The following is a 21,698-nucleotide window of genomic DNA, read 5'->3' as shown; positions in this document are numbered from 1 at the left end:
ACTGCTTGTGCGGGAGCCCCAGGGGGACAGGGAGGTGACGGGGCTGTGGGTCCCCGTGGTAAGGAAAGACTGGTGGCGTCAGGTCTCAGATGCAAGGGCTAGATGGGAAGGGATGGTCACGTGCATCCTGATGTGGGCAGCGTGGAGGGGCCGCCACTGTGGGCGACCAGGAGGTTCAGATGGGGCCTGAGGAAGGACTGCAGACCGAGGGCTGGGAAGGCAAGTCTGCACTTGGGTTGATCCCCAAGAAACAGGACAGGAGTAGTGTAGGTGTCCCGAGCCCTGGACGCCATCCATGAGCTCAGTGCCACCTGCAGGCAAAGACCAGCCCTTCTCACCTTGGAGACCTAGGCCTCCCCGGAGGGCTTCCGGTCCCCAGGCGACAAAGGAACCGGAATTCTGGACCAAGGGAGTGGCACCCACAAAGGCAGAGAGTCTGTGTCCAACTTCTGCTGGGCACCCGCACATGCCTCGCGGACCCCTCACAAGCCTGCCAGGCAGATGCTGTTATCATTCCCATTTCGCAGCTGAGGACACTGAGGCTGCGAGAGGCAGCCTGGGTGAGCCCGGGGCCGGAGTCGTACCCAGGCCTGTGCCTTTCGGGAGCCTGAGCAGGGGGCGTTGGGCTGGAGGAGGAGGGAGCAAAAGAACGAGGCCAGAATTACAGGAGCCCTGGACCAAAACTCTGCTGGTGACTCAGGCTTTATCTGGGAGCTTGGGAGGCTTTTTGGGTTTTTTTCAGTCACTGAAATGATAGGATACAAGTTGCATTGTCTTACTATTACTTTGGTAACCACGCTTCCGCCCTCCAGGGGTGGGTTGGAGAAAAACCTGGGGCATGAACCTGAGGGAACCGGGGAGGGTTGTGGAGGCTGACCCCAGGCGGCAGGCCGGCTGCAAGACCCGGAGATGGGTGGCACTGGGATCTAGGGAGGGCAGGCGGAAAGTTCCAGAAGGGCGATGATAATACCTATGCCCAAGGCTGGGTCTTTGGGTCGTGAGACATACAGGGCAAATGGGCACTCAGTGGGACCCAATAGGCGCTTTGGAGTAGGCTGGCGATGGGACTGGGCACAGTCCGTGTGCGGGTGGCAGCTCGTGGGGAGGGTCCACATGGCACCCTGACTACCAAAGGCCTTCGAAGGAAAAGAGCCTGTGAAGGAACAGAGGGAGGCGGAGCCCAGGGAAGGGAAGATGGAGGAATTGGCTGGTAGGAAGAGCTGAGAGCAGGGTCCTTCTGGGCAACACAAGAGATATCAAGAAAATAACATTCTAGAACTTTCCTCAAATAGCAGTGGCAGCAAAAGAAAAAGTTGAGTAATGAGTTCCCTGTCACTGGAAGCATTTAAGTGGAGGTTGAGCAGCCACTCAGCAGAGACACCAGCTGCCAGGGAGGGCGGAGCAGCTCTCCCAGCCGCCCTGCTCGGATTTGACCTGCTCCTGCCAGCCCCTGGGGCAAGGGAAGTCCTGGCCCTCTAGAACCTGGAGGGGCTCCGAGGGCCCTCCTCACCCATCTCCACACTTCCCAGGGCCTCCCAGCTCCCGGGGTCCCTCAGAGCCCCACTCTGGGGTTTGGGAACCACATGGCAATCCCAACCGCGGTACAAGGCCTGGCCGCCCAGCCCCGGGGCTCCCTCCTGGGTGAGTGCACTGGTTTCCTGGGGACCCAGGCCCGCGCGCCTGCCACCCTGGTGGTGCAGCTCTCCCTGCCAGCTCGAGGGGACTCTCCGATGAGCAGCCAGCGCCCAAGAAGCAGGCGCCCCCACCCCTCCCCACTGCCCATCCCCAGAGCCAGGGCTCCGGGTCCCAGCGACAGAGCAGAGCTGTCGACTTCCTGTGTGACTCCAGCAAGTCAGCTCTGCCTGCCTGGGCCTCGGTTTCCCTACTTGTGAAGGGCAAAGGTGCCACACCACGGGCGTCCCAGGAAAGGGAGGGGAGGACCGGTGGCCCCTTGTGTGCGGCAGGTGGCAAGGCGGAGAGGCCGGCCAGGCGGAGCGTGGAGGGCCTGGAAGGCCTGGCTTTGCAGTGTGGCCTCGACCCTGCAGACCCGGCCTTGGCAAGCTCTCCCGCTGAGGTCCCCGAGGCCAGTGCCAGAGCACCTGGGGAGGAAGAAGGGGACAGAGCCGAAGTTTGGGGGAGGGCAGCTTTAGCTCGGAAGTTCCTGACCATCTGTGCCCTGAACTCTCCACCGAAAATTAGTGGGATTTTGTTTGGGTTTTTTTTTTGTTTTGTTTTTTGAGAAGGAGAGAGAGAAAGAGCATGAGCAGAGGAGGGAGAGAGGGAGGGAGGGAAAGAGAGAATCCCAAACAGGCTCCACACTGTCAGCCCAGAGCCTGGCACGGGGCTCGAACCCACAAACCCTCAGATCATGACCTGATCAAGAATCAGATGCTTAACCTACTGAGCCACCCAGGCGCCCCTGAAAATTAGTTTTAAATTAAGGAACTGTGTTCACTTAGATTCTGCCAAGGAAAATAATTGCATTTCACCCTCTTTGCTCCCCCAGCATGGCCTGAGGCCTCCTATGAGAGGCTTGGCTGTGGGTATGGGGCCTCTCAAGCAGAGGGCTGAGGTCCTGTTTGTGAGGGCAAGGGTAGGGGGGCATGGGCAGGGAATGTCTTTGCTTGTCATTGTCCCCACCCCTAGGGGCCCCTATTAGGTCTGTTGGGGGGGGTCTGGATGCCAGCATGGGGTTGATCACGTACAGGATGGAGGGGGAAGGGGACTAATAAGCGGGGACAGTGACAAGCCCCCTTCTGGGACCTCGGGAAGATTCCACCACTTCTGAGCTGCATGGTCTTGGACAAGTTAACTTCCAGTCTCCGGACCTCCAGGTCACACAGAGCAGGGACACCATCTCCGGCTCAGACAGCCGGTCATTTCCTCTAGCCCCCGCCCCCCCTCCTGTCAGCCCGCCCCGCCCCTCCCCCTTCAAACGCTGTCACGCACTCGAGAGCTCAAAAGAAAACCATCCTTTCTCAAGTTTCTAAAGATATCAGCTCCAGCGCCAGCCACATGTTTCTCCACTTAATTATCTCTGCTTTTCTGTGTTAATTAGGCTCCAGTAGATCTTCCTTCTGCCTTCCCTGGAAGTTCTGGCATCTGCGGGACGGGGCGGGGCGTGGGGCCCCTGCAGGCAGATGCGCGGCTGCCGCCCCAGCCTTGGCACACGGCCTCCTTTCTTCCAGGCTGGGCGGCGCGGTGGGCGGCTGAACAGTGTCATGCCCGGAGGCCTGTGGGGACCCAGCTGGGTCCCTGCAGCGCCACCCTTCCCCCCCCCCCCCCGTTTTGGCTAGTGGTCCCAGCCCTGTCCTCCCCAAGCCCTGCCAGTTGGGGAGGGGGACCCCACGGTTCCTAGAGGTCCTTAGACTTGGGGGTTCTACAGAAGGGGGGCTTCAGACCCTTCTGCAACATTCCAGAAAAACACATTGAAACCAGTTTCATGGCTGGGACCACCCAAGCTCCCAGGAACAAGCAGCACCTTTATTTGGGCTGGAAGGAGATGGGCCAGAAGGGTCACCGGGCACCGTGGGCTGAGCAGAAGTTTCTCGCTGGCTGATAAATGCATCTTTGAGCCACAAGAATGGAAGGGGAGGGGGTGCACACTAAGGATAGGTCAGCACGTATGGTTGACTGGGTGGATGCCATCTTTCCCACCTCCTAGAGAGGGGTCTGATAACGAGGTCTCCTGGTGGGAGGTGGGGGTTGGGGACACGAAGCCCTAGCCTTCTGAAGCCACCAGGCATGAGGACCAGGACAGGCCCCTTTGGGAGCCCAGGTGTATTACTTTGTCCATGAATGGTTCCAGGGTGTCTGTGGGCTGGTGCTGGGCTTTTGATCAACACCAAGGGAAAAAAAAAAAAAAAAAAAAAAGCCCTGCCTCATTGAGCTGACCTTCGTGAAAAATAATGCACAAAATGCAAAATACATTCGATGATGCTCAGGAGAAGCCGGGAAGCAGATGGGAGAGGTGGTGTTTATTCCTAGGGGGTTGCAACATGAGAACATGAGCCAGGCGGTGGCCAGGGAGGGCCTTTGAGTAATACTCAAAGCAGGCAGGCGGTCGTGGGCCAGAGGGCTAGGGAAGAGCAGCGCAGGCAGAGAGGGAAATGGCAAAGGCCCTGGGGTCACCTGCCAGGGTATCAGAGGAACGAGGTAGGAGATGAGGTGGAAATGGGGAGAGGCGGCAGATGATTGAAGCCGGAGGAGAACACCGACTTTTGCTCAGTTCACTGGGAGCCAGTGTAGGCCTCCGAGCAGGGTAGAGACAATCCAAACCGAACCGAGTCCCTCCGGCTGCTGGGTGCGGACAGACAGACTGGCAGCAGGAAGAGACAGAGGGAGGTGGAAGTCACGACCCAGTGGTGGGGCCCCTGGTGGGAGTGGTGACGGCCGTGGGGGATCCGTGGGTCCAGGTCTAGTTGGCAGCTGAAGCCCACAGAACTTGCTAGAGCCCCGTTTGACCTCACAGATTCCAGCTGCGCTTCTTGGGGAGTAAAGGCACCAGTAGCTCAGAGGTAGCTGAGACGGGGCAGGTGCAGGAGGGGTCGGCCCAGCCTGAGGGTTGAGTGTCGGGCAGGTGGTTTGTGCCATGTTGAGTCCGGCATGTCACCCAGTAGCATTTGGATGCACTGGATCCAAAGGGAGCAATTGAAGTGTCAGCTGGAGAGTCGCAAGCGTGTCCCCGGTATTCAAAGCCCTACAGCAGAATGAGATCATCGGGAGTGAGGTGAGTCACAGGGGCTGGGGCCCTGGGGCCCTTCAGCCATCCTTTGTGTGTCAGTGTGATATGGAGCTTGGCCAGACTAAGGGGAACCAACCAGAAGGAGGGGGGGCACCTCGGAGCTGGGTGGAAAACCCCGTTTCTCACCAGGGCAGAACCTTTCTCCTCTTGTGGCCGTGAAGACTCCACACGGCCCAGAGATGTTGGGATCAGGCCCTGAGCAGTGGGGGTGCCCCAGTGGCCCCCTCTGCAGGACTATAGCAGGCTCCAAGCTGTCAGCGCAGAGCCCGGAAATGGGGCTCGAACTCAGGAACCGTATCATGATTTGAGCCGAAACTGAGAGTTGGCCGCTTCACTGACTGAAGCCAACCAGGTGCCCCCACCCCCACCCCCACTCCGAAATGGGTCTTAAAGGGTTCGGGTCAGGTGTCAGCAGGCTCTGAGGGCAGAACTCAGCCTTGTCTTTCCCAGCTTCTAGAAACCGCCTGCGTTCCTCAGCTTGTGGCCCCTCTTCCAGCTTCCGGGCTCTTCGCTCTGACCTCTGCTTCTCTTGGCCCAACTCCTGCCTTTGACCTTACATCCTTCGTATGAGGACTCTTGTGATTACGAATAATGCAGGATACCCTCCCCATCTCAAGAGCTTTACCTTAATCACAGCAGCCAGCATCTTCTGGCACTGCCCTCGAGGAACGTAGTCACGGGCTCCGGGGACCAGGACGGGGACAGCCTAGCGGCTGCTGTGGGGTTGTAGGCAACAGGTGGAAGGCTGAGGACTGGGACCTGGACCAGAAGCCCCGCGAGGAGGGACGGGTGTGAGGCTGTTTGGGGGTGTGCAGAGTCAAAGGTGCTCCAGGCAGCAGGTGGAAACATGGGGGTGGGGGTTGCAGAGAAAGGACTACGGCGTGGACAGCGTTGGAGGACCAGCTCTTCCCTCCCTGACGTGTGGAAACCAGGTTCTGAGGAGGACTCGGCACGATCATAGCCTGGGGTTTGGACACAGAAGTCTGGGGTAAGTCCCAGCACCCATGCACTCACCGTGCAACCCAGGCCAGCTTGCTTCCTCTCTGTGCCTCGGTTTCCTCATCTGTAAAATGGAGGTACTCACAGAGGATTGTTGGAAGGATTAAGCGAACGAATCCGCACAAAGCTCTAAGGAACAGGGCCCAGCACACCAAGAGCTTGATTTCTCTAACAAGCCTTTACTGAGTGTCTGTGGTTTGGGGCATTATTGCAGGTGCTGCGCGGCTTTAATCACAAACAGACGGACGAAAGCAGACGGCAGGCTCAGCCAACAGGGAGCCAGCGGTCTCGTGTCTGGCTTGGGCTGCTGTTGTGTCCCCCTGAGCGTGGCCTCAAAATCAGCCCCCCACCCCCGCGCATTTCCCTGAGCCCCCGCCTGTGCCTCCACTGCCTGAATCTGTCCGTCTTTCCCAAGAGGAAAGAGCCTCTTGTCCTGCTCATCAGGCCTAGTACATGGCCTTCTAGGCCTGGCTGGTCGTGGCCACAGTTCAGCCTAGGGCGTGGCTGGCCTTGGGTCAGGGCTGTCCCCGGCCCCGTCCACCATGTGGCTGGGATGTCAGAGGAAGGAACAGGAGAGAAGGATGTGATCTCCCTCGGGAGGGGCCGTGTGTGCGGCTGGCCCAGGATTACCTGTCCTGATGAACCCCCGTGAGCAAACCTGGTTCTCGCTCTGCTAAGCGAGAGAGAGAGAATCCCAGGCGGGCTCCGCACCCTCAGCACAGAGCCCGACCTGGGGCTCGAGCCCACAAACCATGAGATCATGACCTGAGCTGAAATCCAGAGCTGGACGCTAAACCAACTGAGCCCCCCAGGCGCCCCCACATACCTTCAAAACTAAGATATTAACATCGATCGATGCAAGACAATTAACTAAACTGTAAGCTTTATATTTAGATTTCATGAGTTTCTCCGCTAATGTTTCTTACATTCCCCAATCCAGTCTTGGATACGACATTGCGTGAACACTCATTTGTTTGTATTTTCATTCGTATTCCTTCTCCTTTATCTACTTGTCATAAATACTGCAGCGAACCCCATGAGCCCCCACCAGCCAAGGATCCCAACAGCGCCAATAACGTGCCCCCCATCCTGCCTTCCTCTCCCTCCAGAACAAATACAGCCGTCCCCCCTCATCCACGGTTTCATTTTCCACGGTTTTGGCCACCCGAGGTCAACTGCCCTAAGCTAGGACTGTCCTGACACATCGTCAGAAGGTCTGTAGGAGCCTAAAAAAGCCACATCACAACACCTGCGTCCTGCCCCTCCCCTCCCCTCCCTGCAGAGACAGGAAGGAGGAGCACAGTACCCTAAGATCGTGTGGGAGACCGCATTCACATGGCGTTCATTACACTATATTGTTGCGGTTCTGTTTTATCATTGGCGCTCTCCTCTTCCTGTGCCTCATTTATAAATTAAACTTTATCACAGATACGTGGGCCAAGGGAAGAACCTCTTTAGGGTTCAGTACCATCCCCGGTTTCAGGCTCGCGCTGGGGGGCTTGGAACGTAACCCCGAAGGATTGGGCGGGGGTAACTGCTGGATACAGCCACGCCTCCGTTTATTTTGCACTTTGCAGAAACTGCACATTTTACACATCGACGGTTTGGGGCAGGCCCGCATCGGGCCACTTCGGCGGCACCCTCTTTCCAACGGCATTTGCTCACAGAGTCATGTCTCCGTGTCACGTTTTGGTCATCCTTGTGATATTTCAGACGTTTTCTTTGAGTTTGTGATGGTCTGTGGTCGGTGATGACAGCTTGCTGGAGGCTCAGGGGATGGTTAGTGGTTTTTAGCAGTAAAGTCTTTTCAAGGCACCTGGCAGGTTCTGTTGGTGGAGTGTGCAGCTCCTGATCTTGGAGATGAGAGTTCAAGCCCCACACTGGGTGTGGGGAATCCTTAAAAAAAAAAAAAATAGAGCAGCTCTTTTTGTCCATGAGTCCTGTCCATGTGCTTTAACAAAACTTCCTCTTTGCACTGAAGAAAAAAATGGGGAATATAAAACAATAAAGTATTTTTAAACTAATTTAAAAAATCTTTTTAGGGGTGCCTGAGTGGCTCAGTCAGTTGAGTGTCTGACTTCGACTCCGGTCACAATCTGGCGGTTCGTGGGTTCAAGCCCCGCATCGGGCTCTGTGCTGACAGCTCAGAGCCTGGAGCCTGCTTCAGATTCTGTGTCTCCCTCTCTCTCAGCCCCTCCCCTGCTCATGCTCTGTCTCTGTCTCTCTCAAAAATAAATAAACGTTAAAAAAATTTTTTAATCTTTTGAATGTTTCTTTTGAGAGAGGAAGACCATGAGCAGGGGAGGGGCAGAGATGGGGAGGGATGGGAGACAGAATCCAAAGCAGGCTCCATGGGGCACCTGGGTGACTCAGTTAAACGTCCAACTTCGGCTCAGGTTGTGATCATGTGATTTGTGGGTTTGAGCCCCACATCACGCTCTGTGCTGACATCTCAGAGCCTGGAACCTGCTTTAGATACTGTATCTCCCTCTCTCTCTGTCCCTCCCCTGCTCTGTCTCTCTTTCTTTCTCTCTCTCTCTCTCTCTCTCTCTCAAAAATAAAATTTTTTAAAAAATTTTACTAAAAACGCAGACTCCACACCATCAGTGCAAAATCGAACACAGAGCTCAAACCCACAAACCGTGAGATCATGACCTGAGCTGAAGTCAGACACTAAACCGACTGAGCCACCCAGGTGTCACTAAGTACTTTTTAATTAAGGTGTGTCCATTGTTTTTTTAGACCTAATGCTATTGCACACTTCATAGAGTACAGTATAGTGTAAATACAGGCTTGTGTGCACTAGGAAACCAAAACTTTCATTTGACTTGTTTGATCGCAGGGGTCTGGACCAGAACCCACACTATCTCGGGATGTGCCTGTTTGTCATTCTCTTGTTATTTCCTCTAAAGTTTCAAAAATGCAGGAAAAAAAGAAAGAATAGTGTAACGACTGTATTATAATAGTATATCCTTTCTCTGGATTCAGTATTTCTTAACATTTTGCCATGTTTCCTTCCCTTCCTCTCTCCCTCCTCCCCCAGAGACCCTGCCCAATTATATCTGTCTCTGTCTCTTTTTCCACTGGAGTTGCAGACATCTTGACTCTTTCATGCCTAAATACTTCAGCACACACCTTCCACGTCTCAAGAATGTTCTCTTACACATTCACAACACTGTTAGAACACTTAGGAAATGTAATAACTCCCTGTCGTTTACTATACGCTCCTTATTCGAATTCCCCAAAAATATCTTTTGTGGCTGTTTTTCCCCATGATACAGTTACTGCTCACAAGTCGACTGGTTTTTAATATATATTTTTGAGAGAGACACAGAGTGTGAGGGGGGAGGGGTAGAGAGAGAAACAGAGACAGACAGAGAGAGACTTAATCGGAAGCAGGCTCCAGGCTCTGAGCTGTCAGCACAGAGCCTGATTTGAGGCTCGAACTCACAAACCGAGAGACCATGACCCCAGCCGGAGTCAGAAACTCAACCGACCAAGCCCCCCACGTGCCCCCCACAAGGCGACTTCTGAAATGGCTTTGTTGAATGCAATGTTTGCCTACACCAAAATTATTTCATCTGGCTTGGTTTTCCCTTTTATAAGTGAGGCAGGTCCTCATGTATCAAGTCTGGACTTGCTCTTTTCACTCGACCTCATGTAACGGGAGCCTGAAAGGTGAAGCTGTGCTGGTTTGTTTTCACTGCTCCGTGGGGTTCCGTCGGTGCCTGCACCGCAGCTGATTCACCTGCTCTGCTGTCCTAGGCCACGTGGGCTGCTTCCGTGGTCTTCCTCTTAGGAGTGCCATTGGCGCTCTTGAACCTGTTTCCTTTCGCACATGAAAAAAGTTCTTGAGTGTGTGAGATCAGGTGCCTGATCTCCCCCTGATCCCCAATCGAGGGGGCCCTGCGAGGCAGCCGTCCTGCCAAGGTGGCGCCCCTGAGGCTCTCCACCCTCTGTTCTCTTGAGAGTCTGCCTCAGGCCTGGAAGGCCCAGCCCAGGCCTGGCAGAGAGGAGGGCCCCAGGGCCCCGTGGCAGAGCAGGGAGGAGGGAGAGGAGAGAGGGATGGTTCTCTCATCCCCACCTCTCTTCTGTCCCGCACCTCCCTTGCTGTGGGCCCCTCCTCTTGCCCTCTTGGCATCAGGATTGTCCCTATACAGTCACCAATCTTTTGGCTGCGGAGCTCAAACTAGTGGAGGGAGAAGGTAGCCGTTGAGGGTCCTTGTACTTTGCCCGGAGCCAAGCCGACTGCTTTAGAATTGTGTACAGAGCATGGCCGTGATTTAATAAGCTTGGTTGCTTTCTTCCCTCAGGCAAAATTCAGTTAATCCTCCGGCTAACAGACGGCAGATTAGAAAGGACAGATGAGAGCTCCTGGTGCAGGCGGGAGGGAGAGAGAGGAGACCAGTAAGCTCCGGAATGAGCCGGAAGAGGGGGCAGAAATGCCCTCAGGGCGGGCCTGTCTGAGAGGGGTGTCACCGTGGCCCAGGGGACTGGGGGGTACCCGTGGCCCCTGCTGGGCAGGTGCGACTGAACTTTCTGCCCTGACGCACGGGGTGGGGGGGGGGGGGGGGGGGGGGGGGGGGGGGGGGGGGGGGGGGGGGGGGGGGGGGGGGGGGGGCCCTTCCTCCTTCCCTCCTGCCCCCATTGCCTGTCCAAGAAAATGACTTGCCCCGATGGGTAGAGTCAAGCAAGGGGACTTGAAAGAATAAGCATCCATTATCTGGGAGAACCCCTTATGTAATGTTTAATTCCCTGAGACTGCAGGATAATTGAAACGATCTACTGGGGCACCTGGGCGGCTCAGTCAGTTGGACATCCAACTTGGGCTCAGGTGATGATCTCGTGGTTTGTAGGTTCGAGCCCCGCATCAGGCTCTGTGCTGACAGCTCGGCGGAGCCTGGACCCTGCTTCGGATTCTGTCTCCCTCTCTCTCGCGCTGCCCCTCACTCACGCATGCTCTTTCTCTCTCTCTTAAGAATAGATAAAACTTGGGGCACCTGGGTGGCTCAGTCGATTGAGTGGCCGGCTTCGGCTCAGGTCATGATCTCACGGTCGTGGGTTCGAGCCCCGCATCAGGCTCTGTGCTGACAACTCGGAGCCTGGACCCTGCTTCGGATTCTGTCTCCCTCTCTCTCGCGCTGCCCCTCACTCACGCATGCTCTGTCTCTCTCTCTTAAGAATAGATAAAACTTGGGGCACCTGGGTGGCTCAGTCGATTGAGTGGCCGGCTTCGGCTCAGGTCATGATCTCACAGTCGTGGGTTCGAGCCCCGCATCAGGCTTTGTGCTGACAGCTAGCTCAGAGCCTGGAGCTTGCTTCAGATTCTGTGTCTCCCTCTCTCTCTGACCCTCCCCTGCCCACGCTGTCTCTCTCTGTCCCTCAAAAATAAATAAAAGACATAAAAAAAGAATAGATAAAACTTTTTTAAAAATTAAAAAAAAAAAAGAAAGAAACATTGATTTACTAATACCGTCAGCCACAACCTGACTGGCACGGGGGCCTTGAACGTTTTTATGTGTGACACCACTGGATCCTCCAGGCAGGCCAGGATTCCCAGCTGAGGGATGTGGAAACAGGTTGAGTGACTTTTCAAATACCACATTAGGGGTAGAATCAAGATTGCCTCAGTCTGCTGAGGCAGGCCCCCCCCCGCCCAACGTCACTGCATAAAGACATAAGCAAGTATATATTTTTAATGTTTATTTATTTATTTATTTGGGGGGAGGGGGACAGAGAAAGAAGGAGACAGAGAATCCCAAGCAGACTCCGAGCTGTCAGCACAGAGCCCAATTCAGGGCCCGAACTCACAAACCGTGACGCTCAACCAACAGAGCCACCCAGGCGCCCTCTCAAGCAGGTACATTGAGGACACACACTCCACAAGGAGGCCTACCTGTGACATATCCAAATGGAGAACAGTCTGGAATTATTTGCAACCAGTGGTGTCTTTTATAGCCAGCCTGAATTCAGGGGGAGCTCAGGCAGGCCCCCTCAGTGTAGCTCTGCTGACTTGGGCTTCAGAACAGTGAAACCAGCCCATGGGCCACGCAGGACCCGGGCATCATGCCCCCACTTCGCTCCCAGGGCAACTCCACACGGCTTCCCCTGTTGTAGGGACACAGGAAATCCAGATGTTCAGAGAATTGTTCAAGGTCACGAGTTAATAATATCAAAGGCAGGATTTGACCCAAGCAGTCGGGTGTCAGAGTCCACACTCCGGACCGCTGGGTTCTGGCTCCGGTGATTGTGTCCCCCGCACCGCCCTGTGTTCTCAGAGGCAGTTTCCTGGTCTTTGTTCTGTCCTCAAGCCAACCTGACGGGGAGTGACAGGTCCCCAGGGCCTGTGGTCCCCCCCACCCCCCCACCAGGCCTGGCCACGCCCTCTCCAGAGGGTGGGCGGGTGGGTGGGTGTGTGATGGTGGTGGCTAAGCGGTCTCATGATTTGCCCCAGGCCTACCCAGAGAGCTGCTTGGCCGGGGTTGGCTGGGCCACGTGGGCCAGCTGGGAGCCGGGCTTACCCACCCCCCCCACCCCTCCTCAGGGGCTGGGGGCGGGGCTCCCACCTGCAGTTTGCCTCAGCGGGCCCCCTCCTGTTTCCTCTCCCCTCCAGCCCCCACCAGAACCCACCCACGCCTGTTTCATTCAAATATGTATCCTTTAAGAAAAATGGAACTCCCTTCCTCCAAATTAAATGAAAACACATCCACACCCAGGGTGGGGCTTTAACTCACTACCCTGAGATGAGACCTGAGCTGAGATCGAGACTCAAGAGGCTCTACCGACTGAGCCATCCAGACACCGCACCCCCCCCCCCCCCGCAAAAAAAAACACAAGGGCGCTTGGGTGGCTCAGTCAGTTAAGCACCATACTTCGGCTCAGGTCATCACATCGGTTTGAGGGTTCAAGCCCCACATGTGGCTCTGTGCTGTCTGTGCGGAGCCTGCTTCAGATCCTGTCTCCCTCTGTCCACCCCCCCCCAAAATAGAAAATAAAACATGTTAGGCAATAAATCAATATAAATTGTAATTAATAATATACTAATAATTAATAAATTGTAATTAAGATAATAAATAAGAACAAAGAGGTGGGAGAAGCCAAGAGGCACCCGTCCTGAGGCCTGGTGCTGAGCTGAGAATCGGGCCTGGCGGTGTGTGCACAGGATGTGGTTATTATGCTGCCGAAGTGGGGGCCCCACCATGTCCCGAGGGGTCCGGGACACTTCCCAGTGCCACCAGCGCCCCCCAGACAGCCCAGGTCTCACTTTCCTGCCATTTCACTGGCCCCACCATTTCCAGTTTCTGCCCAGCACCTGAGTGTGCCTCCTGTGGCTGACCCCTAATGTCGCTCCTCCCTGTTAGCTACAGCCTGGTTTGGGGGTGCTCTCCCCCCCGAGACCAGGCAGGATTCGCACACACATGAGGCTGCATCCCAAGGGGCCTTGGGAGATGCGGTGGTCGCCTTCTCTGGGAAGCCCTCCCTGATTCTCAGCTGGGTTAGGATTCCCCCATGTGCTCCCACAAACCCTGTACTGATAGTTATCAAGGCCAATGGGTCACCGAGCATCCTTTACCACCCCTGCCTGGGACTAGGATGGTTTTCTGTAGTCTGCTAAGTGCCCAGGGGCGGCGATTGTGAAATTTTTGTCCAAGACGAATACTGTGTCGAGACTGAGCAGAAACACCGAGAGGGGACAGCACATGACCCCCACCCCCACCCCGTGGCGTGGCTGGCATGAGTCCAGGTTTGTGGCTTCAGGTTCTGTGCCCTTCTGGGGGCTGGCGTGGCCTCTGCCAGGGTGAGGGCAGTATGAGGCTCAGGCCTGTCCTGTGTGTCTCTCTCTCTACCCACATAGCCGCCAGAGCCTTGGGGCCGAGGCAGGGTAGGTGAGACACCAGTATGCACCAGAGATGTCCACGGCCACCATGACCTCAGCTTACTGGGCTCCCTTTCAATCCAGCCAGCTGTGCCCGCTGCCCTGCCCTGGGCTACAGATGGGACTGTGAACTGATAAGACAGGAGATTTAGAGGAAACACCCTAACAGTCAACCCTTCTCTCTACAGGCAGGGAAACAGATTTCAGGGAACCCAGAGCTCTTGGTCAGACAGACGGACTATTCCTGGCCCTTAGCCGCTGTGTGGTCTTGGGAAGTTACTTAACCTCTCTGAGCCTCTGTGTCCTTAGCTGTGGCGAGGGGTGGCTGTGATCATGTCCGGGCAAGCTGCCAGCAGAGCGTCTGACACCCATCCTTTCCTGTCCTGTACAGAATCCTGGCCACCAGAGGAATCCCCGGGGGCTAAGGGACAGATGGGAAGCACCTGCAGGCTGTGGGTGGCCCTTGGGCCCAGGACTCGGCCGAGTTGTCCACTCAGGACCTGGAGAAGGATCAGATCGATTCTTGCCAATGTGGGGTCCTGAAGACCATCTGGAAGAGCCATGTTGGGGGATGTGGGAAGGAGGCTTGAAATGGGGCTGGGTTCAATGTCTTGGTGTGACGGATGGGGCCGTCACTCTCTGAGATGAGGACACAGGAGGAGGAAGCCTGACTTCTGCAGCGTGTCCGGGTACCCGGGTGGCTGGATGGTTATGGTTGGAGAGACCTGTGCGGGAGCTCCGAGATACAGCAGATCTAGCTCCAGAGTCAGGAGCGTGGCCATGACCGTGACCACACAAGGCACAGCTGGCAATCGGGAGGCCCCGGGGCAGCAGGTGAAAGAGCCCCAGAAAGAAGGGCATCCAGCAGCGCCAGGGTGTGTGGGCAGCCCCCAAATGGGGGGTGGGGAGGGCGGAGCCAGACGCACCCCAGGCACAGGTCCTGGGTTGGCCTCCTAAGTGGAACGGAGTTCTGTGAAATTTTCCAGATGAAAACAGGAGTTGTTTTTCTCCACAAGCCCATTTTGTCTGCTCTGCCCCGCATCCCCCAGGCCCTGGCTCCCTGCCTGCTCCCCCTGCACTCCCACCCCTGGGAGCCCAGCCAGCTCTGAGCGCCCTGCCCAGAAACTCCAGCCCCACCCCAACCCCGGGCCACAAGCCCACAGGCCCCTCGCCCCAGGACCCTTCCAGCCCATCCACACCCTCCCCCACCCCCACTCCCCGCTGTCCCCTGCCCTGTCTGGCTCATCTGACCTGCTGCTCCTTTACACCAAGGACAGGGGCGAAGGGAGCCGAGGGTCCCACAGCAGGTGCCCACGAAGGGCTACGCTGGGCTCTGGGTAGGGAGAATGTGCGCCCCGATGCCCCCACAACATGCCTGTCTGCCTGGTCATGAGCCTTGTGCTCAGGATCTGCCAGGCCTCCCTGGACCTACAGACGGGGGTCAGGGGGAGTGAGTACGCCAACTCCTGCCCTGTGCCTGCTTATAGGTGGGGCTGTGAGTGTGCTCCCCCCACCCCCACTAGTCTGGGAGTTCCTCCAAGAAGGTTCACTGCCTCCCCATGCCTGACGAGACAGGAAGCTGCTCAGAGAAGGTGGGGTGGATGGGTCAACAGACAAGAAGGCCAGGAACAGGCTGCCTTATACTAAACTCAGCGGGCAGAGCCTGGCATGACAGCCCCAGCGGGTGAGAGTCTGGGATGCCACTCAGGAGCCCGGCCAGGGCCCTCCCGTGCCCACCTTCACACCCCCGTGTCTTCCTCTTCTAGATGAAGATGACGCCAACAGACTAGGGGAGAAGGTGATCCTCCGTGAGCAGGTGAAGGAGCTCTTCAATGAGAAATACGGTCAGTGCGTCAGGAGCAGGGCCTGGGGGTTGGGGGGCCCCCTTCCCTGGCAGCCACTCCTGCCTCGACAGCCAATTCCCTGGGAACATAGCTGCCCACATGGCAGCTGGGAGCTGACCTTTCCCCTCCGCACAGAGAGAGAGAGAGAACGAGAAGGAGCCCCAGCATGAGCAGGGGAGGGTCAGAGAGAGGATCCCAAGCAGGCTCCACGCTGTCCCTGCAGAGCCCACCTCACTAACTGTGAGATCATGACCTGAGCTGAAATCAAGAGTCGGTCACTCAACCGACTGAGCCATCCAGGCGCCCCGAAAGTACGTTTTATTGTTGGCACTAGATATTAGACTTTTAGATTTGCTAAGTGGATTAAAAAACAAACACGCATGCGTATTGATGTTTAAACAGTGGCTGCGGGCCGGACCCCGCGCCCCCTCCCCAGAGGGCTCAGCCCCTAACGGGACACCACCCCCTTGCGCTGACCCGCTGTGTCTTCCAGGTGAGGCCCTGGGCCTGAACCGGCCTGTGCTGGTCCCTTACAAACTGATCCGGGACAGCCCGGATGCCGTGGAGGTCACGGGCCTGCCTGACGACATCCCTTTCCGGAACCCCAACACATACGACATCCACCGGCTGGAGAAGATCCTGAAGGCCCGGGAGCACGTGCGCATGGTCATCATCAACCAGCTACAGTGAGCACCCCTGCCGCCCGGGCAGGGCGGGCAGAGTGGGCAAGGCCATGGGGGTGGGTCCCCTGGGGAGATCCCTAGAGCAGGCCCAGCCAGGAGTCCAGAGAAAGACAGACAGACAGGTGCCTCTCACTTGCACAGAGTCCAAGAGCCAGGCTAGCTTAACACTTTCATCTTTTTTTTTTTAAGTTTATTTATTTATTTTGGGGTGGGGGAGGGAACCCCAAGCAGGCTCCGTGCTGTCTGCACAGAACTCGATATGGGACTCGATCTCAGAAACCATGGAATCATGTGGTTTGAGCCGAAACCAAGAGTCGGTTGAGCATCTGACTTCAGCTCAGGTCATAATCTCACGGTTCGTGGGTTCAAGCCCCGCGTCGGGCTCTGTGCTGACAGCTCAGAACCTAGAGCTTGCTTTGGATTCATTTTACTGATTTTATTTTTTATTTTTATTTTTTATAGTTTATTACCAAGTTGGTTTCCATATAACACCCAGTGCTCTTCCCCACAAGTGCCCCCCTCCATGACCATCACCTCCCTACCCCTTCCCCCTCCCTCTTTAGTCCTCAGTTTGTTTTCAGTATTCAAAAGACTCTCATGATTTGCCTCCCTCCCTCTCCCCAACTCTTTCCCCCCACTTCCCCTTCCCATGGTCTCCTGTTAGGTTTCTCCGGCTAGACCTATGAGTGAAAACATATGGTGTCTGTCCTTCTCTGCCTGACTTATTTTGGATTCTGTGTCTCCTTCTTTCTCTGCCCCTCCCCTGCTCACTTTGTCTCTCTCTCTCTCTCTCTCAAAAATAAACTTTAAAAAAATAAGTTAATTAAAATTAACATTTAATAATGTGGGGCACCTGGGTGTCTCGGTCGGTTAAGCGTCTGACTTCAGCTCAGGTCTTGATCTCACAGTTCATGAGATCTCTGCTGGGAGCACGGAGCCTGCCTGGGATTCTTTCTCTTTCTTCCTTTCTCCCTGCCGCTCCCATGCTCATTCTCTCTCAAAATAAATAATAAATTTTTTTAATTCTTAAAAATGAAAAAAATAATAATGCTAAAAGTAAAACAATCAACCAATAAGGTAAAAATTAAGAGATATACAAAAAATACCATGACGAATAGGCGCTTCTATAAATCTAGGCACACGTTCCAGGTCCCTGGCTCAGGCAGCACCCTCCGTTTCTAGACGGGGAAACCGGGCGCAGAGGGGCGACGGGCCTGGCAGGGCTCTGCCAGCGTCCGGCGGGCGATCCTCTGCCCGCCTTGGGGGTGCTCGCCGCCTCCGTCCGGGTCTCACCTTCCTAACCCTCCCGCGGCGGTGGCGTCTCCTGAGAAAGGTCGCCTGCATTCAGGGAGCAGCTGAGAAGGAAGAGGGGAAACCTCATTTTCTAATGCCACCCCGTTTCTTTCATTTTCAGGCCTTTTGCAGAAATCTGCAATGACGCCAAGGTGCCAGGTAAGGCAGAGGCCCATGGAGCCACCTCTCTGCCTCTCGGGGACCAGAGTCTGTGGGCAGAGCTGGTCCAGGCTGGCATGCAGCAGGTGGCTGGCCACCCAGAGAGCATGTCGTGTCCCCAGGGGGCCTTGCCACAGCATGGCCAAGTGTGTCAGCTCAGCTGGAGAAGAGGAGGGCAGGCCGGGGCCTGCAGGAGACACAGTCCCATGGGATCCCTGAAGCCACCTGGGGAGGAGCGGGCCAATGTGCATACCAGCAGGGGGAGGCACTGTCTCCTAGAACCCTGGGGTTCACAGGAAGCTGGGAGACCGTCTGGTCCTGGTAGGAGGTTCTGCTGGACGAGACGCACCGAAGGACTGGGGAGGATGTTCCCCTGGGTGACTGGGAAGCGTGCTGCTGATGCAAAAGCGCTGATCTAGTCCCCACCACATTGTGCAGCTGGGAAACTGAGGCCCAGGGAGGGAAAGGGGCTTGGCAGGGCCACATGGGGAGTTGGTGGCCACCTCAAGCCTGGTTGTCGGGACCATCCATCTGACCCGCAGGCCCTACCCAGGGCTCAGTGGAGACACTGACAGGCCCCCATCCTGGCCCCCACTGCAGGTGTGTCCGGGTCCCCTTGGAACCCCACAGCCTAGGGTGGGACAGCCCACCCAGAAGTCATCCCCCCTCTATCCTGCGCCGATCACAGGGGCCAGGCACGTACTAGATTCACGGGCAGGGCGGGGATGGGTTTGGGAGGTGTCCCTAGCTTGAAGGCAGAGATGCAGATGACCTTTCAGAGGCCTCGGGAGGAGAGTTTGGGACAAATCCTCAGAGGATGGGAGCCATGACCTGTGTCTGCCCTCCCCCCACCTTGGCTGTCTTTGCCATCTTACAGTCACCCTGGATTGGCCACCGCCCTGGGCCTTCATTTACTGCCAGAGCCTCCTAAAAAATCCCTTTTCTCAGACCCATTCCCAGGACTCCTTCCACCCCCAGAGTCTTCTGTTCTCAGGGTGTCTCTATGCCATGTCACAGGCCCCCGGGCTCTGGTATTTCTTCACCAGCTGCACAAACAGTCCCCTTGTGGGCCCAGCCTACCCTCATGCTGTGTTATTATGACCCTTCTGGTTTTTACTCAGTGACCTGGCCACTCGGTCAGGCACCAGACCCTGCTAGTGTAGCACACAGGTGCACGTGTGTGTTCGAAGTCTCATATACTCGTATCGATTTAATTCTGTAGCAACAGAGCACCTGCCAAGTCGTGCTTTGTGTCAAGCTGGGTACCGGGCTCTTGCAGACACACGATCTCCTTGAAGTCTCACGTCACATTGTTCTTTCCCCATTTGGCTCAGAGAAGTCAGTCAGTTTGCCCAGCGCCACACAGCTAGTAATGGCGGTGATGGAATTTGAATTTAGGACTTCTGACGGTAAACCAGAGTCTCTCTCCATGGGGCCACTGCCTGTCTGCTCATGGTACTTGTGAACTGTCACCTGTCACGGCTTTATCAGATCAGAGTCATCATACGTCCAGTTAACAGTACCAACATCACTACCTGTTCTCAGTTGCTAAGTGTTTCTGGGAGCCCGGGTGTACTATCCACGGGAACCTCCCAGCAGCCCTAAAGGATCTTGCATTTCACTCACAAGGCAACGAAGGCACAAGGCCACGGAGTGACTTTCTCCAGGGCCCGAGGCCGAGCCCCTCACCCAGGGAGTTGTGGGGAGGCCAGACCCCACCGGCTGGATGGTGTGGGAACAATAGAAAAGGCCCTGGGCGTGCACTGAGCCAGCTAGGGAGCCCTACCTGAGGGGTGAGGCTGTCGTGTTGGCAAAGGCAGGAAAGTGAGCGCCTGGACCCTGGGGCCTGGTTAAAGAAGGAGGCGGGAGGGGTGGGCCTTGGCTGCTGGGGGCAGGGCTTATCTGGGGGCTCTGGAGCCTTGAAACCTGAAAACAGAGGCCCTCTCCAGAGGGGCAAAGCTGAGACAGAGCAGCCCCGCATCTGGTGTCAGCAGCCTTTTTTCCACCAGCCAAAGACAGCAGCATTCCCAAGCGCAAGAGAAAGCGGGTCTCCGAAGGGAACTCCTTCTCCTCTTCCTCCTCGTCTTCCTCCTCCTCATCCTCGAACCTGGAGTCCGTGGCGTCTACCAACCAGATCTCACTCGTGGTAAAGTTGCACAGATCCGGACCTGACCGCCCTGCTCTTTGGCCTTCACCCCGCATCCGGGCAGGGGCATCTACTCTGGGACGTGGGTTTGGGGCGCAGGGAAGCGCTGGGGCTCAGTGGGGCTCTGCAGCCTCAGGGTGGCAGACGTGTCTGCCTGGTCTGCCCACGAGATAGTCCAGCCCCGTCACTGGCTGCTCACCCATCGCCCCCACTTCTCCGCAGGAAGTCACACCCCTAAGGGGCAGGTGCAAGGCCTGGGGGACGGGTGAGGGGACTCCCCTGGGCAGGGCCTGAGCCGGGACCCCAACCCCCAGCAGATGCTAGGTTAATCTTGGTGCTCACAGCGCATGCTCCCAGCCTCACCACAGCCAGCCCTGTGAGGTTGCAGGTGTTAGCCACAGTGTGTGGAGGAGGAAAATGAGGGGCCGGGGCTGGTTGACGGTAGCCTCACTGCGGTCAGCCTCATTAGAGACACACACACACTAGAGAATTCTTTCTGACTTTAAAACACTAGCTCGGAAATCCTGAGTCCAAGCGGGGAGAATAATGGAACGCATTTGAAAATGACTTGGAAATTTCTTTATCCTTTGTGCGTCCCTTTTTTTTTTATTTTTTAAAGTTTTATTTTTATTTTGAGAGCACAAAGAGGGAAGGGGCTGGGGGCGGGGGGCGGGTGGAGAGAGAATCCTAAGCAGGCTCTGCACGGAACAGTGCACAGCCTGACGCGGGGCTCGAACCTACAAAACGGAGATCATGACCTGAGCCGAAACCAAGAATCAGATGCGACTGAGCCCCTCAGTCGCCCCTACCATGGCTCCCTTTAAACCTGGGAAACTACAAAGTTCAGGCTGCAGGCTGTACCTTACTACTCACCTAGGGATACCTCCATGTCACTAGCTCTTCCCACCTCCAAGATGTGGGACTGGCTCTTTGGCATAAGGCCTGGAAGGGGGTCTGAGTTTGTGGGGGTGACTACGTGCTCTGAGTGAACCCTCAGTTATTTCTGGTCCACACGAATAGGCCCTGGCCCCCCTCGACGGGAGTGAGTCAGGAGACCCTAGCCCAGGCTCCATGGCCACTAGTAAATTGCATGACCTTGGACGGGTCTCCAGCCCCTGTCTGGACCATCAAGCTGTCTCCATATGAGCAGCATCTGAGGAAGCCCTTCAGAAAGCAGAGCTAAGTGGTCTGGTGTTATTTCAGGGTCACCTGGAGTCCTAACCCGGGCCATTTGTCCCCCTCTCTCTAGCAATGGCCGATGTACATGGTGGACTATGCCGGCCTGAACGTGCAGCTCCCGGGACCTCTGAATTACTAGACCTCAGTGCTGAATCAGGACCTCACTCAGAAAGACTAAAGGAAATGTAATTTATGTACAAAGTGTATATTCGGATATGTATCGATGCCTTTTAGTTTTTCCAATGATTTTTACACTATATTCCTGCCACCAAGGCCTTTTTAAATAAGTAAAAAAAAAAAAAAAAAAAAAACCCTCCTGCCCTCGCTCATAACTTTTGCGGAGTCTCGTTTGGAATTATGGCTGCAGCTGTCACTAAGGTGAGGTCAGGAAACCCGGCTCAGACAGCCTGCCAAGGTCCCCCTTCCTTTGCCAAAGCAGAGGCAGTGGCCCTGAGCCCCTAGGCCCTGGCGTCTGGGGACACACTTCAGTCATTTCTCTGCTCCTGGGGCCACATGACCTCCGGATGAGGTGTCCCCGGAGGAGAAGCGCCAGGCTGACCCCCTGGCCTTGGGGGGGGGCTAAGGGGGAGGGGGCTGCCGTGGCTCCAGGAGGGTGTCTAGGAAAGGCCACTTTGGTGGCAGGTGGGGCGGTGAAGGAAGGGGTAAAACTGGAGGCAGAAGGCAAGTGGGGTCGCAAGGGCCTGGCCCTGGGCCAGGGGGACTGATCGGGAGGCAGGGTGCCCTGGGAGCACCCAAGGCAGGGCAGCCTCCCCTG

The 21,698-nt window shown here is 56.1% G+C and overlaps 1 protein-coding gene across 3 annotated transcripts in view; it reads left to right on the top strand.

Moving 5' to 3' along the window:
- Positions 1–21,237, top strand: part of GTF2IRD1 (GTF2I repeat domain containing 1) — a 108,301-nt gene extending 87,064 nt beyond the window's left edge. For all 3 annotated transcript variants that reach the window (XM_029948492.1, XM_029948493.1, XM_029948491.1), the window contains 5 exons: positions 15,386–15,463; positions 15,957–16,149; positions 17,561–17,598; positions 19,608–19,744; positions 20,994–21,237. In XM_029948492.1, the coding sequence (XP_029804352.1) occupies positions 15,386–15,463; positions 15,957–16,149; positions 17,561–17,598; positions 19,608–19,744; positions 20,994–21,062 (515 nt within the window). In that variant the 3' untranslated portion in view covers positions 21,063–21,237. The remainder of the gene's footprint in view (positions 1–15,385; positions 15,464–15,956; positions 16,150–17,560; positions 17,599–19,607; positions 19,745–20,993) is intronic.
- The last annotated feature ends 461 nt before the right edge of the window (positions 21,238–21,698 follow it).

This window comes from Suricata suricatta, chromosome 8 (genome assembly GCF_006229205.1).
Source record: "Suricata suricatta isolate VVHF042 chromosome 8, meerkat_22Aug2017_6uvM2_HiC, whole genome shotgun sequence".
NCBI lineage: Eukaryota > Metazoa > Chordata > Mammalia > Carnivora > Herpestidae > Suricata > Suricata suricatta.
This window is presented reverse-complemented; position numbering and strand designations above follow the sequence as displayed.